The 19,162-nt window shown below is 36.7% G+C and overlaps 1 protein-coding gene across 1 annotated transcript in view; it reads right to left on the bottom strand.

The window, feature by feature from the left end:
- Positions 1–14,300, bottom strand: part of LOC110541030 (solute carrier organic anion transporter family member 6A1-like) — a 100,203-nt gene extending 85,903 nt beyond the window's left edge. Inside the window, exons 1-4 of the mRNA XM_060367827.1 lie at positions 13,997–14,300; positions 11,462–11,722; positions 6,645–6,836; positions 4,583–4,679 (exon numbers count right to left, since the gene is read on the bottom strand). Coding sequence (XP_060223810.1) covers positions 4,583–4,679; positions 6,645–6,836; positions 11,462–11,722; positions 13,997–14,300 — 854 coding nt within the window. The remainder of the gene's footprint in view (positions 1–4,582; positions 4,680–6,644; positions 6,837–11,461; positions 11,723–13,996) is intronic.
- Between the last annotated feature and the right edge of the window lie 4,862 nt (positions 14,301–19,162).

The following is a 19,162-nucleotide window of genomic DNA, read 5'->3' as shown; positions in this document are numbered from 1 at the left end:
AGATATTTGTTTTCTGATTTTGTAGTCACTTTTATTTTTTAAAAACCAGACAACAACCTAAATTCAGGTTTGCTAAGATTAAAGCAATGTAGATTTTTCAGAACTATAATGGATAAATTGAATAAAATTATCTTTTTTAAGCTATTATTTATTACAATTTATTCAGTTGTATCCGTGCTGTAGCCCCATCCTTCATTTGCTTCCAGTCCCACTCTCTCTTCCTCTTTTCCCTCTATGTTCCTCATCTAGTCCACTGATAGGGGAGGTCCTCTTCCCCTACTATCTGACCCTAGCCTATCAGGTCTCATTAGGACTGGCTACATTGTGTTTTTCTGTGGCCTAGCAAAGCTGCCCCCGACCCTCCACTCCTCAAACCAAGAGGTGATCAAAGAGCAGGCCACTGAGTCCAAGCCAGAGACAGCACCTGCTCCTCTTATTAGGGAATGCACATTGAAACTGAGCTACCTGTGGGATACACCTGAGCAGGGGTTCTAAGTCCTCTCCATGCATTGTCCTTGATTGGAGCATCAGTCTCTGCAGGCCCTCCTGGGGCCAGATTTTTTTGGGTCTGTTGTTCTTGTAGATCTCCTGTCCTGTCCAGACATTTCCATCTCACCCTTCTTCCATAAGATTACTTGCACCCTGCACAAGATTAGGCTATGAGACTCAGCATCTGCTTAAATACCTGCTATGCAGATTCTTTCAGAGGTCCTCTGTGGTAGGATTCTGCCCTGTTACCTATCTTCTCCCACTTCTAATGTCTATCTGTTTACCCTTCTGAATGACGATTAAGCATCTTTGCTAGGGTCCTCCTTGTTGTTTAGCTTCTTTAGGACTATAGATTTTAATATGTTTATTCTATATTATATGGAAAATAACCTAGATGTCCCTCAACCAAGGAATGGATGCAGAAATTGTGGTGCATTTACACAATGTAATACTACCCAATAATTAAAAACAAGGAAATCATGAAATTTCAGGCAAATGGATAGAACTAGAAAAGATCATTCTGACTGAGGTAACCCAGAAGCAGAAAGATACCTAAAGTATATACTCACTTATAAGTGGATGCAAAATTTCTTAATAAATACTTGCATACCAAATAAAAGAGTAAAACAAAAAGGCCACCCACCATAATCAAGTAAGCTTGATCCCAGAGATGCAGGTATGGTTTGACATGTTTAAATCAATAAACATTGACTATCACATCAATAAAAGACAAAAACTACATGATTACTTCATTAAATACAAAGGCAAGACACAGATATTTTGCCTTTTACAAGATACATTATTTTATGATGAAAGTCCTGGAGAGACTAGGGATATGAGGGACATACCTCAACATTAACAAAGGTGATTTACATCCCTCTTATAGCCAGCATCAACTAAATGGAGAGAAACCCAAAGCATTCCCACTAAAATTAGATACAAAATCAAATAACTCTCTACACATAGTCATTGTAGTACTTTTAGTTTTAGCTAGAGTAATAAGAACAGTGAAGGAGTTCAAGGTGATACAAAGAAGAAAGAATGAAGTCAAATTATCTCTGTGAGCAGATTAAATAATTTTATGAATAGAACACCATATAGACTCCAGCATTAAACTACATTTCATAAACAGTTTCAGCAAAGTATCAGTATTCCAAACTTAACACACAAAAATTAGTATCCTTCCTATGTGCAAATGACAAATAGAGAAAATTAGAGAAACAGTAGTTTTACAAGTTCCTCAAAAATATCTTCAGATCACTATAACCAAATGTGGGAAAATTTTTTAAAATAACAACTTTTAGTCACTGAAAAAGACAATGAGATGGGATTGATATACTAGAAATGGCCAAAACACACATAGATACACACACACACACACACACACAAACTTTCTTCTCAGAGAGCACCATAGTAAGCCAAAATAATCCTGAATAATCAAAGAGTTGCTGAAGGTACCATCTCCAAATTTAACTTGTAATAATGACACATTGATCAATGGAATCAAATTGAAGATCCACTCATGTACCTACATTGAATTTTTGACTAAAAAAAAAACAAAAACAAAAACAAAAATACACACTGGAGAAAAGTTATTATCTTCAAAAATGGTGTTGGTGAAACTGGATAGCTGCATGTGCAAGAATGCAAATACATCTCTATCAGTCACTTTGCATAAAAGTAAACTCCAAGTGGGTCAGTGAGCTCAACATGAGACTAGATATGATGAATTTGATAGAAGAGAAAGAGTGGGGAGTAAGCTTTAACTCATTCATACAGGAAAATCTTTCTAAGGACACACAGTTATTCAAGTAAGCAGCAGCAAACAGAGTGAATAAAGATCTTTACCGATTATATGTCGGATAAAATGTTATTATTTACAATATATAAAGAACTAAAACACTGAACAACAAGAAAATAATCCAGTTTAAGAATGGAGTATAAAAGTAAGCAGAGTCTTTATAGATGAAACACAAAGGGATGGAAACATTGAAAGAAATGCTCATCCCCTTTAAGCATGATTGAAATGCAAGTTGGAACTACTTTTGTCTCACATTATTCAGGCTGTCCAAATCAATAAAATAAATGATAGTAAATGCTGATAGAATGCAGAGTGTTACAGGTGTTATGGAAATCCAAGACAAGTTTTCCTCAGAAAGCTAGGAGTAAGTCTGCCTCAAGATCCAATTATATCACTAGTGGGCATACACCCAAAGGACTATACAGTGATATTTGTTTATCCATCTTCATTGCTGCTGTGTTCATAGTAGCCAGAAGTTTGAAATAACCTAAAAGTTAATCAGCTCATGAACAGTCAATAAAATTGACTGTTAATTGACAAAACAGAGTATTATTTATCTGTTAAAATGAAATTATATAAGTTGCAAGTAAATGGACACATATATGAAAAAAATCCAAATGTAGTCACAAAATAATAGACAAGACAATGCCCCAATTAGGGATCTTATCGCATCAAGTTCAAGTAATCAGTTAAATTTTGCTAAGTCATTTACCAAAGGCATGCTACAAATTCCAACATATCAAAGCCTATTGTCAAGGCTATTGGTTGCTCTTGGGAACCTGATAGTCAGGGCCAGTTGCTGAACAGAACATGTAATTTATGTGATCAAACACAGAAAAGTTGAGCTAGTGACTAACTAGAGCTTTTGTCCCTACAGACCAGCATTCATGCTGTGGGAGGGGCTCTACATGCTAGTAGGAAAGAAAGGTAATAATATCCCCAAGCTATAAACCCTGTGACCTAAAACAAGTTTCCTACCTACAAATTATGTTAGTGCAATAGTGTTACAAATGTCCTGGAAGTAGCCAAGTACTTTTTGATTGTTCTTAAAATCCACTCTATAAGATAACCCATAAGTGACACTGCTAAAGTGGTCAAAACCAGAGACTAGCTAAATCCTGGACCTGGGGCAAACCTAATAGTACTATTCTTATATAGGACGGTAGCAATAAAATGGCCCCATTTAACATTCTCATATATCTATACATGAGTGCCTTATTCAACCCACATTAGAGAAGCTTCTTCATGCAGTAGAGCCTAAATAATTCAAAGATCAACAAGTGTATATTGTGGAGTGAGATACTTTGGAGTACTAATTCTTGAACAGAATATCTTCATAAAACACCTATCCTCAAGACTCAGGGCTCTGTGTGGAAGAGGAGGTGAAAAGATTATAGGAACTGGAAGAGATGACTGACTCTAAGGACATAGTATTTTTTAGATACAATATGAATGGTATTTATGTGAACACACAGAGACAATGCTATCACACAGAAGACCTGAACCGAACATGAAGATGGGGTCCTAGCACTTAGATGGGGAGTACATATGGGGTCCAAATCCAAACTATGAAGCTATTTCCAATGGATGACCATTTACAAAAGAACAACAAGTTACCTCCAATAAAGTAGTCACTATGTGTAACAAATAACACTCCAGAACAGCTCTTATCATCCAGAGTAGTTGCCCAATACAAAATGAAATCAGTGAGGTGTGTGTGTGTGTGTGTGTGTGTGTGAATTGTTTTTTGTTTTGTTTTGTTTTCTTTTGGCGGGGTACAATTTTGTCTTATTGGCCTTTTGATTGTTTGTTTTGATTTTCATTTTTGTGTTTTTGAATGGGGGTTCTTTCTTCTTGTTTTTGTTTTTTAATGAATGAATGAGAAAGAATCATAATGTTAGGCAGATAGGAAGGTAGAGGGAACCTTAGGGAAGTGTGATGTGGAAAAGAATATGATCAGACTATCCTATTCACAACCTGTTAATTAAAAAATTAAAACTTCTACATATCATGAACATAACTATTGCTATTGTATTGCACTGAATGAAAATTATATGTTTCGATCAACAAAACATAAAGATTAATGAATTTTTAAGTAAAGTTTGGTTATATTTCAAACAATAAAAATGTGAATGCACACTACAAATGTATTTAACCTGCATGTATCACCCACAGTTGCATGTACTTCCCTATGTATTATCTATGAGCTATGGTATCTATTCAGAAAACATTCTATACAATGTAAACCATGTAAGTGTAAATGTAAGTAGAAAAGTCAACAGTATGACTTACCAGTCCTCTTCAGTGTGATTATGTGAAGGCCTAAGATTTGGTGCTCCCACCGTGTAACCCACACCATAGCCCAGTATTTGCATAGCTTCTCCGAGACCTTGAGGAACACAGAGCACCAAAAAGCTTCACAATTTAACTTGGTCATAAGAAAAACAACTGAATTATCTGCAGTATTTGAAAATCTTTCATGTCGTTCTCTGTTACTTGAGAGAAGGTTGATGGGTAGAAGAGACAGAGGTGGAGAAAAGGGCATGAAAGAGGGAGAGAAAAAATTGTAAATAATTTCAGAATTAATTCTAACAAATTCCATATTAGTAAGTAGGCCAGGAAGCTGGTGGGAAATTCACACAAGAGTTGATGATAATCTCATAGTTGATGCTAGTCCTGTGCTACAATTGCTGCTTTTCGGGGAAGAGTCGGTCTATCTTGTTAGGACTCTATATTGCTTGAGTGAGACCTGTTTTTATTATAAATGTCATCTGCTTTACTCGGTGTCTACTGATTGTGAATGTTAATCATACCTAAGACAATGTCAGAGAACAATCTAAACTGACAGTACGGCCATGTGGCAGATCTTCTTACCTAATCAAGTCCTAGATACTCAGATAATTTAATTATGAACTTAATTGTTTCTTAATCTATATATTTAATGTAGCATAAAGATATCTGTATTTAATATATACATAAAGCATATTCCCTTTAATTGTTTATTAGATTAATATAATACATTCTCATAGTTACTTTTGCATTATTTGCCTAAGCATCTAGAGTATTAGGAGGTGGTAATATCGTACGCCTCTCTATATATAAGATATGTGTTTTAATTTCTGTTTAGTAGAACTAAAATTGTTATTTTCTACCATTCTTGACCAACAGTATTAAGACACAATTTTTTTAAAGGTATATGTCAATAGGTATATTCTTTATTTTAGTCTATTGGAAAGATTATCTTACTCTGGGGGGAAATTTACATTATTTCAGTGCAAGCTATTGCTTATTTCTTTTTGTTGTAGTTGTCATTTCAGATAGTCTTGTTATATAGCTATGACTGAAATAGGCTTGGTATTTGCTGTGCAATCTAGACAGTGTTTTTTTTTAATTACATTATTTTTAAATTTTTTTTATTAATTACACTTTATTCACTTTGTATCCCCCATAAGCCCCTCCCACCTCCCCTCCCAGTCCCACCCTCCCATCCCCTTCTTCACTCATGCCTCTCCCCAAGTCCACTGATAAGGGAGGTCCTTCTCTCCTTCCTTCTGATCTTAGTCTATCAGATCACATCAGGAGTGGCTGCATTGTCATCTTCTGTGGCCAGATAAGTCTGCTCCCCCATCAGGGGGAGGTGATCAAAGAGCAGGTCAATTAGATTATGTCAGAGGCAGTCCCTCTTCCCATTTCTATGTAACCCACTCGTACACTAAACTGCCATGGGCTACATCTGTGCAGGGGTTCTAGGTTATCTCCATGCATGGTACTTGGTTGGAGTATGAGTCTCTGGGAAGTTGGCTGTGTTCAAATTTTCTGATTCTGTTGCTCTCCTTAGGGGGTTCCTTAGACAGAGTTTTAAACTCATAATGCTTATGCCTTAGTCTTCTTGTGACTGAGATGATAAACTCATGAAATGATTTCAAAGTAAGTACAAAAATAATTTTATATTTTTGAAAATGATTTCTAGGTTATAGTACACATTCATTCTGACCTGTAGGATCAGACTGTATTAAGCTAAAGTTAGACTGTTGGAATCTATCAATGCTTACTTAGGACACAGTTCACACAAGACACAAGATGACACTGTGTTCAGCTAACTCTGTCTCTCTCTCCTTAAGACATACATGTGTTTTCTATTTGTCTACATCTTGCAGTGATATTAGATAATTCACCTAATTTTCCTTATCTCACAGTTAGGTAGACCAACATGGTTTTGAGATTGAGCAAACAGATCATCAGTTCTTATTGCAGTGTCATCTCAGGGCCAACAGTGTTTCTATGTCTCTTAAAACAGACAGAAATCTAATGAATATTTAAAATAGGCAATGCATATTAGAAAAGGCACACTTGCCTAGGTAGAAGCCAGCCGAGTGTGTGGAAATGTGGTCATAAATGAAGGTCAAGCCAAGTATGTAAATCGGCATCCCTGCAAATCCCTGGAGAGACTGGCCAGCGATGAAGAGAGAGATAATTTGTGATTTGTATGGTGATATGTTTTCCTCACACACTGTTACTGTCCTATGTTCTTCTTCTGTACACAACTCTTTTGAAAGATAAGAATTATATTTTACTGAATTGAATTCAAAATAAAATGCACAATTAATTTGCAGTTGCTACCACCACTATGAGTGTGGCCATACAATTAATTATATTCTAAATAGAAAGAGCGTATTTTAATTTATTTTTTATTAATTACAATTTATTCACTTTGTATCCCCGCTGTAGCCCCCTCTCTCATCCTCTCCCAATCTCGACCTTTCTCCCTCCCTCTACTCCTCCCTTGCCCCTCCCCCAGTCCACTGATAGGGGCAGTCCTCCTCCCTTTCCATCTGACCCTAAAATAAAATGTGTGGGACTGCAAGAGGAGGCATACATATTATGAATGAAACGGCATGATTATTTATATATAACAAGATTACATGCACACAGATATGCTTATATACATATACATTCATTCATTTATAGAATACATATGCAGTCATTTTCCTATACTTTCAATCCTGTTCTTCTAATGTTTGTCCTCAGAATAAAAGTACTTGCAAAGCTCTAGAAGGTTCACCATATGAGTTTAGTTCCATGGTACTTTCTTTAGCAATGATTAAATTACATGTGTACTATGACTTTGATTAAATAATTTCCTATTTTAGAGCCTTGAGCTTCTATTGTATATTACCATGGCTTGTATATGAAATACCCCCTAAGTCTTGTGTATAAAATGCTTAATTCCATGTTGATATGATTTGGAGAGTTCTTATAACTGGAGAGAGAGAGAGAGAAAGAGAGGCCACCTGGTCTCTGAAAGGTATATCTTGTCCCAGCTCCCTCCTATCTTCACTCTGCTTTGTTCCCACCATGAGGTAAGCAGACTCCTTTTCACACTCACAGTTTACTGTGTGACCAGGAGTTCAGAGACAATGGAGACTAGCACCCACAGAGGCCTGAAACCATGAGTGAAACACTCAACTTTCTTATTCTTGAGTTATTTGTGTCTAGCATTTGTTCACAGCAACAAGACAACTAAGCACACCCTGGGATCATAAAAACAAGGTATTAAGGCATCAAGTTAAATAATGTGGGGCCTGCCTTTAATCCCAGTATTGGGATGGAGAAGTAAGAGGATCTCTTGAGTTTGAGGCCAACCTGCTCTACATAATGAGTTCTAGAACAGCCAGAGTTACACAGAGAAACCCTGTATCAAAAAACTAAAAGCAAACAAACAAAACCAAAAAACCAAAACTGCTGTAGTTACTATGTGTGCATCTACCCATAAGATTTTTAAATCCTTCAGATCACTTGGGTCACAGGTTATTTCTTATTTTTCTTACAAGCTATAGGGTTTGTGTTTTTTATACTTATTAGTAGATTGGTAGAGCTAAGCAGGTGATACTAAACCATATCAACCATGACCATCCTGGGTGAAATTTAACATATGCTCTTGATATATAGTAGAAAAACTATTAAAGAGAAGGTTACAACTTATTGAACTAATGAAATGACTACTTTCTGTGTAATAATACATAATTCTACAACAATCATAGAATACCTCCTGAGACCATTGTTCTAGAAAGTTGAACTAACTTGTCTACTTACTCCTAAGGATCATATTTCTCAGATTTCCATTGAATAGTATCTAAAAACAAATGTTTTGTACTTCTATAATAAAATATAATCTTTCGGAGTCTTAACAATAAAAAACATTCTCCATTAGGAAAATGGAAGATTATAAATACATAGCAAATCCCCAAAGAGAAACTATCAAGACATAAAAAGTTCTCAGTATTGCAAATACTGTTTAAAGTTCTAAATTCATAACAAGTTAAATTTTCATTATAGTAAATAGCATGAATTACACTAGTGACTTGTTGAAAATAATTCTTTTGCAACATTTTGGATAAAATCATGTTGAAGTTCACCAAAGAAATCAGTATAGAAAATTAAGAAACATGAACAGGTCTTTCACAAAATCATGTCTGCATACAATATTTCAACAGGTGATCAAAACAGGTCTGACTGCAAGCCTCCCTGCTATTGCTATTCTTTAACAGTGAGAAGAACTTAGAGCTGGAGAGGAGGCTCAGCTACTCAGAGTTCTGGGTGTTCTTCCAGAGAGCCTGAGTTGTGTTTCCAACAGCCAAAGAGAGGCTCACAGTCCTCTGCAGTGGAAGTGTAGTTCCATGGAACAGTCATTCCAATTCCATGGAATCTGACAACCCCTCTGGACAGCAGCATCAGCTGCACGCAGTGTGTATGCATTCATATATACAAAACACTCAAACAGATAAAACAAAATTAATATTTAAAACTTTAAAATAAATTTAAAGGACCCCTTTTTTTCTCAATTAAGGTGTAGCAATAGTATAAAAAGAGGCCATGAGTTTTAGAGTGACTAAGTGGGGAATATAAGAAATTGAGCAGAGGGAACACCATAGAAGGGGTTGGGAGGAAGAGATGTGGAGTGCGGGGGAGTGTTGGAAGACAAAAAAAAGGAAAGAGGAGAATAATTTTATTTTACTTTAAAAACCAAAAATATAATAAGTGTTCAACATTTAAACATGTAATATGAAGAACATGAGTGCATTTAAGTGCTAATTAAGTAAGGGAGAACTGACAGAGAAGGCCACTTGAAGATAGCTGTAGAAGGGGATCACTAATGGAGCAAAGTATCAGACAGGAGCACACTGATTGCCAGAGAACACCTTCATTTTCATAGTAAAGAAATAATGAAGAGTGCTAATATGCAAATGTAAGCCATAGTAAAATTTCAGTGTTAAGCAATTAAGGCAATTTTTCTCCAAGATATAACTTTCCATGCAATACAGGACATCTTAGGAATCCAGTAAGAAAGCCTAAAATACTTTTAAAGGTTAGAATAGAGTGGGGGCTCCGAAGACTTCCAGGTGAATGGACCCACTTGTGAAGAAATCAGTACTTCCAGTAAGCAGCCCAGTTTCATCACAGGACTCTGCTGAAACCTGGCTCAGGAAAAGGGCAGGGGAATGACTCATTCCCAAGATTTACAAGCAGGAGATAAGGCCAGTGAGATAATAGAGCTGAGGACATCATGAGAGGAGGTTTAAAAGATTTTGATATGTCATGATGGCAAACAGAAAACAAGTTAGAAATGAAGTGAGATGACACTTGTGAGAATCTTAAGCACAAAAAGGAAAGAGCACAAAAAAAAATCAGCAGACATCACAGTAAGAGAAGAGGGGTAGATAAACAAATGGAGAAACTCACTGTGTGTGTGTGTATTAAATATGAGCACATAATCAAAAGTTGTGAGAAAATAAATCATAAGCATAAGTAAAATATTTGTACAAAAAAAATGATTGGACACTTTCAACCGTGAATTATATCTGCTTCCCTGCTATCAGCCACCTAGAATGATGAACGCTGGGTACCCATTCCCAAGTAAAACAATATGTGTAAATTGCAGATGACATAAACAAGTTTCAGTCGGAAGAAAAAATAGCAATTTATACCGCTACAATTCCTTCCCAAGGGCTGATAACAAATTTTTAAAGATTTATTTTTATTTTTTTAAATTGTGCTTGTCTGTGCATGTGAGCTTGTGTGCATGCACCAATCCCTGGAGAGACCAGACGAAGGTATCAGATCTCCCAGAGCTGTAGTTATAGGCGGTTGCTAACTGCCTGATGTGCATACTTGGAACCAAGCGCAGGTACTCTGCAAGGAGAGTATATGTTCTTAACAACTGACAAGATTTTAAAAATATTTGTCAAGACAAGTTCCTGAGGATTTTATAATTTCTGCCCAGAATACCTTTAAGTAAAGAAAAGGAGGAAATGCTTTTCACCTCCCCATAGTCTTCTCACTAAAGCAAATGTCAGTTCTATAAGTATCGAAGATATATGTAACATACAGTTCTTACAGTTGTATGAATTACATAGCATGTAACTACATTAATATGAAGATAGTGTGCTTTTATTAACTACTTTTAAATTTAACATTTTGGAAACAACATAAATATACCATATATTGTAAATTTTAAAAACATTCATATACATGCATACATGGATACACTTCTCTTATTCATGAAGTTTTATTAACACCCAGCTTTACAGATAATTAAGGCCATTACATGATAAGGAAAAAAATCTGTGACAACAGTGTTAGAAATCTACTGTAGTGTTACTTCAAGTATATTTTATTTACTAGAAAAAAAGATTGTAGAATGAACAATGAACAATGTGACAAAAACATGATCTTTCCAGGTTCAAATGATTATCAAGAGTAGTGTCCAAATATTGAAATGGCAGGATTAACTAGAAAATTACGCTTCTATATGTGTAAGCTTATTCCTGTATTTGAACTTACAGTGGTCTATGCTACGAAGGTAATGAAGACAATAATTAAAGCATCTAGTAAAAAATAAAATGAACTACTAGACTTCTCAAGATATTTGTAACATCCATAAAATTGTATAAAAGAAATAATTTTATAAATTATTTCACAATATTCTTTCCTAGATTCATCTATGAGGGTAAATCATAGAGCTACAGGTAATTAATTAATTAGCATAGTCACATAAACAAGAAAGAATACACAGACATCATGAACTATTTAATTTTTTAATGTAGTTTCCAAGCTAAACTGAGCACTTTTGAATGAAAGTATGTAGCATATTTTTTAAAAAAAAAATCTCACCGTCAACTTCTTCCATGGGTTTTACAATTTCATATTTCATGTATGGAATAGCAAGTAAAAGCGATCCAAGTCCTACCAAAAAGGCAGAAACTGCCATCCATCTTGCCCTGTTCCCTCTACTTCCACAGTATGCTACAAGTATTGCTACTGATAAAGATGAAATATCGTAAGTGAGGGGCAATACGTATCTTTCTGTTCTTGACAGATAAAGTTCCTTCTCAAAATTTCCAATACTCAGATCAGTAAGACCAAATACCATTCCTAAAAAGTCAAAAAAAGACAAAAGACAATATAACACATTTTAATAAGCAAGACATATAACTTTCACAGTGACATGTTATTATGAATGAGTAAAATCTATAAACAAAATGATTTTGTAAAACCCGTGGAAGAAGTTGACGGTGAGATTTTTTTTTTTTAAATACACTACATACTTTCATTCAAAAGTGCTCAGTTTAGCTTGGAAACTACAAAATGATTTCATGAACCTCCATGAATATTTTTACTTAAATTTTAGAAGCAGTCTGTGAGTACTTCTATTAGTTTCTTAAAGCTCAATTATAGTTGTATCATCTCTTTTTAAATATATTATGCATCAACTCTGAATAATTAATAAATAATGGAGTGGGTGTTTACCTAGTTTTTAAAATTGAAAGTATAAGACAGTTGAAACACAGCTTGTATCTTTAAATATAGTCTTCTTCCATAGCTAGTATTCTGTGTACTATTTCAAGGTATTTTTAATCTTTTAAAAATGCATGCATTCTTAGCCATTCTGACGGGTGTAAATTTCAGAGTTGTTTTTATGTGCATCTCCCTGATGACTAAGGATGTTGAACATTACTTTAAGTGTTTCTCTGATATTCCATATTCCTCTGTTGAGAATTCTCTGTTTAGCTCTGTACCCCATTTTTTAATTAGATTACTTGGTTTATTCGTGTTTAACTTCTTGAATTCTTTATATATTCTAGATATTAGCCCTCTGTCAGGTATATGGTTGGTAAAGATCCTTTCCCAATCTGTAGGCTGTTGTGTTCTGATGACAGTGTCCTTTGTTTTACAGAAGCTTTTCAGTTTCATGAGGTTCCATTTATTGATTGTTGATCTTAGAGCCTGTGCTGTTGGTGTTCTGGCCAGGAAGTTGTCTCCTGTGCCAATGAGGTCAAGGCTCTTCCCCACTTTTTCTTCAACAGGTTTAGTGTGTGTGTTTTTGTGTTGAGGTCTTTGATCCACTTGGACTTTAGTTTTGTGTATTAAATATATTTTTTCATGTTCTTAAGGATTAAATAAATGATACAATGTTATGTATACACCCACCCATAGCTAGGATTTTGTGCTTGAAGTTCAACATTTCTGAGCAATTTCAATTTTTTTTAAATTTATACTTTCAGCAAATTGTTTTATGTTCTTAAACATTAAATAAGTGATAATATAATGTGTATACAACTATCATCCATCATGTAAGGAAGAAAAAATCATACTAAACAAAACAAAAATAACTTGATACAAAGAAAAGCTACAAAAGATTTACATTTGATGGAGTGAAAACAGAAAATAATTACAAATGAAAATACATGGATGTCTGCGAAGTGTCTGGACCACAGGCCATTAGTGCAGTCACCATAGCTACTGTGACACCCCTTGGTTTTTAAGGATGCGGGAGTCCATACCCTTTCTAGAGCTCTAAAAGTCAACTCACACCTGCTGCTCTGCTGCCCCAGCAGTTACCAGGGCCATACCTAGGAGCACAGTGCTACTGAAAGAGTCACGACAGGTGCTGATGGAATATTTATTCCCTACTTTAACTCTAAATGTCCCTCAGTGTTGCTCCTGCTGTGAAAAATCACCACCCAAACCAGAAAACCATAGAAGATTCTCGCTACACTTTTGATACTGCTCCAGCCTCTCACTGGCAACATCTAAATGTGGGAGCTGGGTGGAAGGCAGTGGGCAAATGTAGTTTCCAAGCTAAAATGAGCACTTTTGATTAAAAGTATATTCAGAGGTACAGTGATAAAATTTAATGACTACGTGCAAGAAAGTAAGAGTTTTATAATAATAAAATATTGATAAAAATATAACTAAAAACATAGAGGAGGAGGAAGAAATGAGACAGCATGTGGATAAAAACGCCCTTGTGATTCTTCCTGTGATGTAGACCACTAAAAATCTCACCACCTCCTCAGTTCACAGATGAGGAAATAAAATTCACACAGAAAGCTGTTTTGCCAGAGTGTTTCAAAATCCTGAGCTTCGAAACTACACCATGATGGCAATGTTGTTTTCAACTTTATTTTAATCTTGAAGATTCAACCAGAATGTAACTTGGTTGTCAGATAACAGGCGTTAACGCAATACCACCTATTCATCATCTCTTTATTGGAAGCTAGAAGCCGATACCCATAGTATGGAGTGCACCCTGCCAAACAGGTGGCCAACGGCAAGGAGGTAACAACGTGCTCTCTCATTCCTAGAACACAAGCCAGAGTTCATTTCTCCCTTACTTCTCCACTCACCAGAGCCTCTCCAACTTACCTTGAGCTAGGACCAGAAGACAATAAAAAGTCAAGAAGCACTTAATGTTGTTGAAACGCTGGAAAGGAGTAAAAACCAGACTCCCCAAGCCGAATGGCCCCTCCACTAAAGGGACCTGTTTTGGACCTGGAATCACTTTTGTTTCGAAAAAGTTTTTAGCTCTTCGGAAATATGAAAACTTCATCAGGGTAACTGTCAGAAAAGGATTTGGTTTCTTGGAGCCCACACTTCCTTTCTCACTCTCATCTTTCACCGGAATCTTCTCAGGGTGGTCTTGTATCCGTCCCGGATCCTCCTCAGTCATGGCTTATCAGAAGCAGCTCTGTGGAGACTGCAGGCAACAGTACTTCCAGTGTAGGAAGCCAACGTCCCTGCAGAAGGGTTGAGTGACGCGCAGAGGTTCTAATGCTCTGTTCCTTCTTCAGAAAGGAGGAGGAGAAGGATAGAAAACAGGGGGAGGGGGACGAGGTGAATATGATCAAATCAAGTTGAACAGAATGTTGAAATAACTAATAAAATATTTTTAAAAGAAACAGGGTGGCAGGGGGATATGTAAGCGTAGGAAAGGGGATCCAACCTCCAGCATCTCCACGTTTGCTTCAGGGTGATGTCTCTACAGCTGGATAATCGCACTTGTTACAAATTTGTTTAAAAGCGCTAAAATAAGAAAGAAAGAAAGAAAGAAAGAAAGAAAGAAAGAAAGAAAGAAAGAAAGAAAGAAAGAAAGAAAGAAAGAAAGAAAGAAAGAAAGAAAGAAAGAAAGAAAGAAAGAAAGAAAGAAAGAAAGAAAGAAAGAACCACAGAGAGAAAGAGAGAAAATCAGAAACATGAGAAGACAATCACTGTGATGGAAAGTCTTTAAAATTTATGACCTCTTTTCTTTCAATTGTATATGTGTATGTTTATCAATATACACATATATAAATATATGGATAACATATATATATACATATATATGGGTAAACACACACACACACATATATATATATACATACATACATATACATACACACACATACATATGGATGTGTTTGTGTGTGTGAGTTTGCCTATGGTATTATCATGGAACATAGGGTTCAGAAAAACTTTGTATTTGAGAATTCAACTTTAGCAGATCAATATAGACTCGTGATCACAATTGATGAGGAAACTTTTGACTTGTAAGTACATTTTGCAAGTTGCAAGGTCTGTCAAACTTCGTAGCAATTCTTTCATGATATAGGTGTCAGAATCATCTGTAAAAGATGGTTTACTGCTACCTATAGGGAATATATTTCATATCACCTTACACACATCAGAATGGCTAAGATCAAAAAATTAAGTGACATCTCAGGGTCATTTTGATTTGCATTTCCATGACAGCTAAGGATATTGGGCATTTCTTTAAGTGTTCCTCTGTCATTCGATATTCCTCTTTTGAGAATTCTTTGTTTAGTTCTGTACACCATTTTTTTTTAATTGGGTTACTTGATTTGTTGCTGTTTAACTTCTTTAGTTCTTTATATATTCTGGACATTAACCTTCTGTCAGATATAGGGTTGGTGAAGATCCTTTCCCAGTCTGTAGGCTGTCATTTTATTCTAATGACAGTGTCCTTTGTTTTACAGAAACTTTTCAGTTTCATTAAGTCCCATTTATTGATTGTTGCTCTTAGAGCCTGTGCTGTTGGTGTTCTGTTCGGGAAGTTGTCACCTGTGCCAATGAGTTCCAGGCTCTTCTCCACTTTTTCTTCTAAAAGGTTTAGTGTGTCTTGTTTTATGTTGAGGTCTTTGATCCACTTGGACTTAGTTTTGTGCAGGGTCATAATTATGGATCTATTTGCATTTTTCTACATGTAGATATCCAGTTTGACCAGCACCATTTGTTAAAGATGTCATTTTCTTTCCATTTTATGGTTCTGGCATCTTAACCAAAAATCAGGTGTCCTTCTGAGTGAGGATTAATCATATTATCCAGAGTTCTCCTTCTTGCTTAGCTTCATTACATGAACAGATTTTAGTATGTTTATCCTATATTATATGTCTAATATCCACTTATAAATGAGTAAATACTGTGTGTGTCTTTCTGCTCCTGGGATACCTCACTCAGGATGATCTTTTCTAGATCCCACCATTTGCCTGCAAATTTCATGATTTCCTTGTTTTTAATTGCTGAGTAGTATTCCACCGTGTAAATATACCATACTTTCTGTATCCATTCCTCCACTGAGGAACATCTGGGTTGTTTCCAGGTTCTGGCTATTATGAATAAAGCTGCTATGAAAGACAAACAGGATGGACATTGGAAGAAGGAGAAAACAGAAAACAGGACAGGAGCCTACCATAGAGGGCCTCTGAAATACTCTAATGATCAAGGTGTTGAAGCAGAGACTGAGACTCATAGGCAAACTTTGGGCACAGTGATTGGAATTTTATGAAAGTAAGGGGAGATAGAAAGACCTGGAGAGGACAGGAGCTCCAAAAGGAGAACAACAGAGCCCAAATAGCTGGGTCCTGGGATCCCTGCAGAGACTGATACCCCAACCAAGGACCATGCATGGAGAGGACCTAAAACCCCTGCTCAGATGTAGTCATGGCAGCTCAGTCCCCAAGTGGCTTCCCTAGTAAGATAAGACGGTGCTGTTTCTGGCGTGAACTCAGTTGCAGGCTCTCTGATCACCTTCCCCTTGAGGGTACAACCTTTCCAGGCCACAGAGGAAGACAATGCAGCCTGTCCTGATAAGACTTGATAGGCTAGGGTCAGACAGAAGAGGAGGAGGACCTCCCCTATCAGTGGACAAGGGGAGGTGAATAGTAGGAGAAATGGGAGGGAGGGAGGGATTGAAAGGAGATGAGGAAAAAGTCCATAATAGGGATACAAACATATAATACAGGATAAACATACTGAAATATGTACACCTAAAGAAGCTAAGCAAGAAGGAGGACCCTGTGTAAGGTGATCAATCCTCACTCAGAAAGGCAAATGGGAAGAACATCAGAAGAGGGAGAAAACAGGGAAGAGGAGAGGAGCCTACCACAGAGGGCCTTTGAAAGACTCTACACAGCTGGGTATCAAAGCAGATACTGAGCCTCATAACCAAATTTTGTGCAGAGTGCAGGGAATCTTATGAAAGAAGGGGGAGATAGAAAGACCTGGAGGGGACAGGAACTCCACAAGGAGATCAACAGAACCAAAATGTCTGGGCCCAGGGGTCTTTTCCGAGACTGATACTCCAACCAAGATAATCTAGAAACTCTGCACAGATGTAGCCTATGGCAGCTCATTATCCAAGTGGGTACCCTAGTAATGGGAACAGGGTCTGTCATTGACAGGTTCTTTGATCACCTGCTCCTGGAGGGTGCAGTCTTACTAGGTCACAGAGCAAGACAATACAGCCAGTCCCGATGAGAGCTGATAGGCTATGGTCAGAAGGAAGGGGAGGAGGACCTCCCATATCAGTGGACTTGGGTAAAAGCATGGGAGGAGATGAGGGAGGGAGAGTGAGCTTGTAAGGGACAAGGGAGGGGGCTACAGCCGGGATACAAAATGAATAAACTGTAATAAAATAAATGTATTTTTATAGATAAGTAAGTAAAGAATTAAAATAAAATGAACTGAATGCCATAGTATGTACACAAATAACCTGGTTTAGACCCATGTAGGACCTGTGCTTGCTCTTTCAGTCTCGGTGAGTTCACAGGAGTTTGCTCAGTTGATTTAGAGAGCATTATTTTTTCCTTTTGTCTTATACACTCCACATTTCTTTCTATGCAGGTAACTCAGCTCTGAAGGAAGGGTTTGATGAAGACATTCCATTTGGGGCCTAGTCACTCTCTTTCTCTCTCTGTGTGTGTGTGTGCATTTGTGTGTCTCTGTCTCTGTCTGTCTCTCTGTCTCTGTCTCTCTGTCTCTGTGTGTGTGTGTGTGTGTGTGTGTGTGTGTGTGTGTGTATGTGTGTGTAATCATTTTATCACTTTTTTTTTTTTCAGACAAGCCTTTACTGGTTTTGTCCTAGGTCTATGAACTATCTGAACTATCTGGTATCTGGTTCTTGCTCACCCAAGCCGTGTTGGGCATGGGCTCAATCTGATGGAGTTGGCCTTTAATCAAATCAGATATTGATTGGTTCCTTGCACAAGCATTCTTTTACCATTGCCCTAGAATGTTTTGAAGGCAAGACAGCATTGTAGATCAAAGCTTTTGTGGATGAGTTGGTGTTTATGTTTCTATTTTGGTAGACTGCAGAGTAACTTTCTGTGCCAAAGATATTAGAACATAGGGATAAAGTCTCTTTGTAGGCATGAGCTCAACCTCTCCATGTTCAATGAATTTTGTGGGAGTTTTCTTCAACAAAGGGTTCTTGCTCTCAGTTGATGGGGAGCAACATATTGTCATGGCCATAGCTGGTTTGTTTGGGAAATTCCCAATCAAACTTTGGCCAACAACTCAATTGGAATTAGCCAAGTCCCAGTACCAGAAGCTTCATTTAATGACAAGAAATGTCCAGGTGGGATTTATTATCCCCTATTATTTGGAGACTTTATTAGAATCATCAAGGCATAGTATTTTTATCACTGATACATAGTTTGAATATTTCACATCCTCCATGTATAATTATTTTTTAGTTCACTTCAAAATCTTTCTTGCTCTTCTGTCTGTCTTTCTTTCTTTGGAATGTATGTGTGTGTGTGTGTGTGTGTGTGTGTGTGTGTGTTCCTGGGTGTCTGTGTGTAAACAGTGTGTATGCAGGTGTCTGTATGGAACTGAAATTATAAGCATTTGTGAGATGTATGATGTGGATTTTGGTATCCAATTCCAGATGTCTTGTATAAACTGTTAACCACTGAACTACTTCACTAGCCCCATGAGTTCAATTTTAAGAACCATACTGCCTCTAGATACTAAAGTTCTATTCCATTGTAGTATTTTCTGACCATGCTTTTTAGAAGCTGTGAGTATAATATTTTATTCTTTATGATATGAAATGTTTTTCCCACTAGACTGAGATAATGGCATTTTAGATTTGGTCAAATCTAAATCTGTTTTCTCTCCTGGTCTACTATGTAATAGATACTGGCCTTATAGTTGAGCAAAAAGCAAGACTCAACAGACACAAGGAGATTGACCTCACCACCAACAAAATTAATAAAATGGCTACATACACACGGAAACTGAACAACTTTCTAC

This window comes from Meriones unguiculatus, chromosome 15 (genome assembly GCF_030254825.1).
Source record: "Meriones unguiculatus strain TT.TT164.6M chromosome 15, Bangor_MerUng_6.1, whole genome shotgun sequence".
Classification (NCBI taxonomy): Eukaryota; Metazoa; Chordata; class Mammalia; order Rodentia; family Muridae; genus Meriones; species Meriones unguiculatus.
Note: the sequence above shows the minus strand (reverse complement) of the source record. Positions and strands in the feature narration are given on the sequence as shown.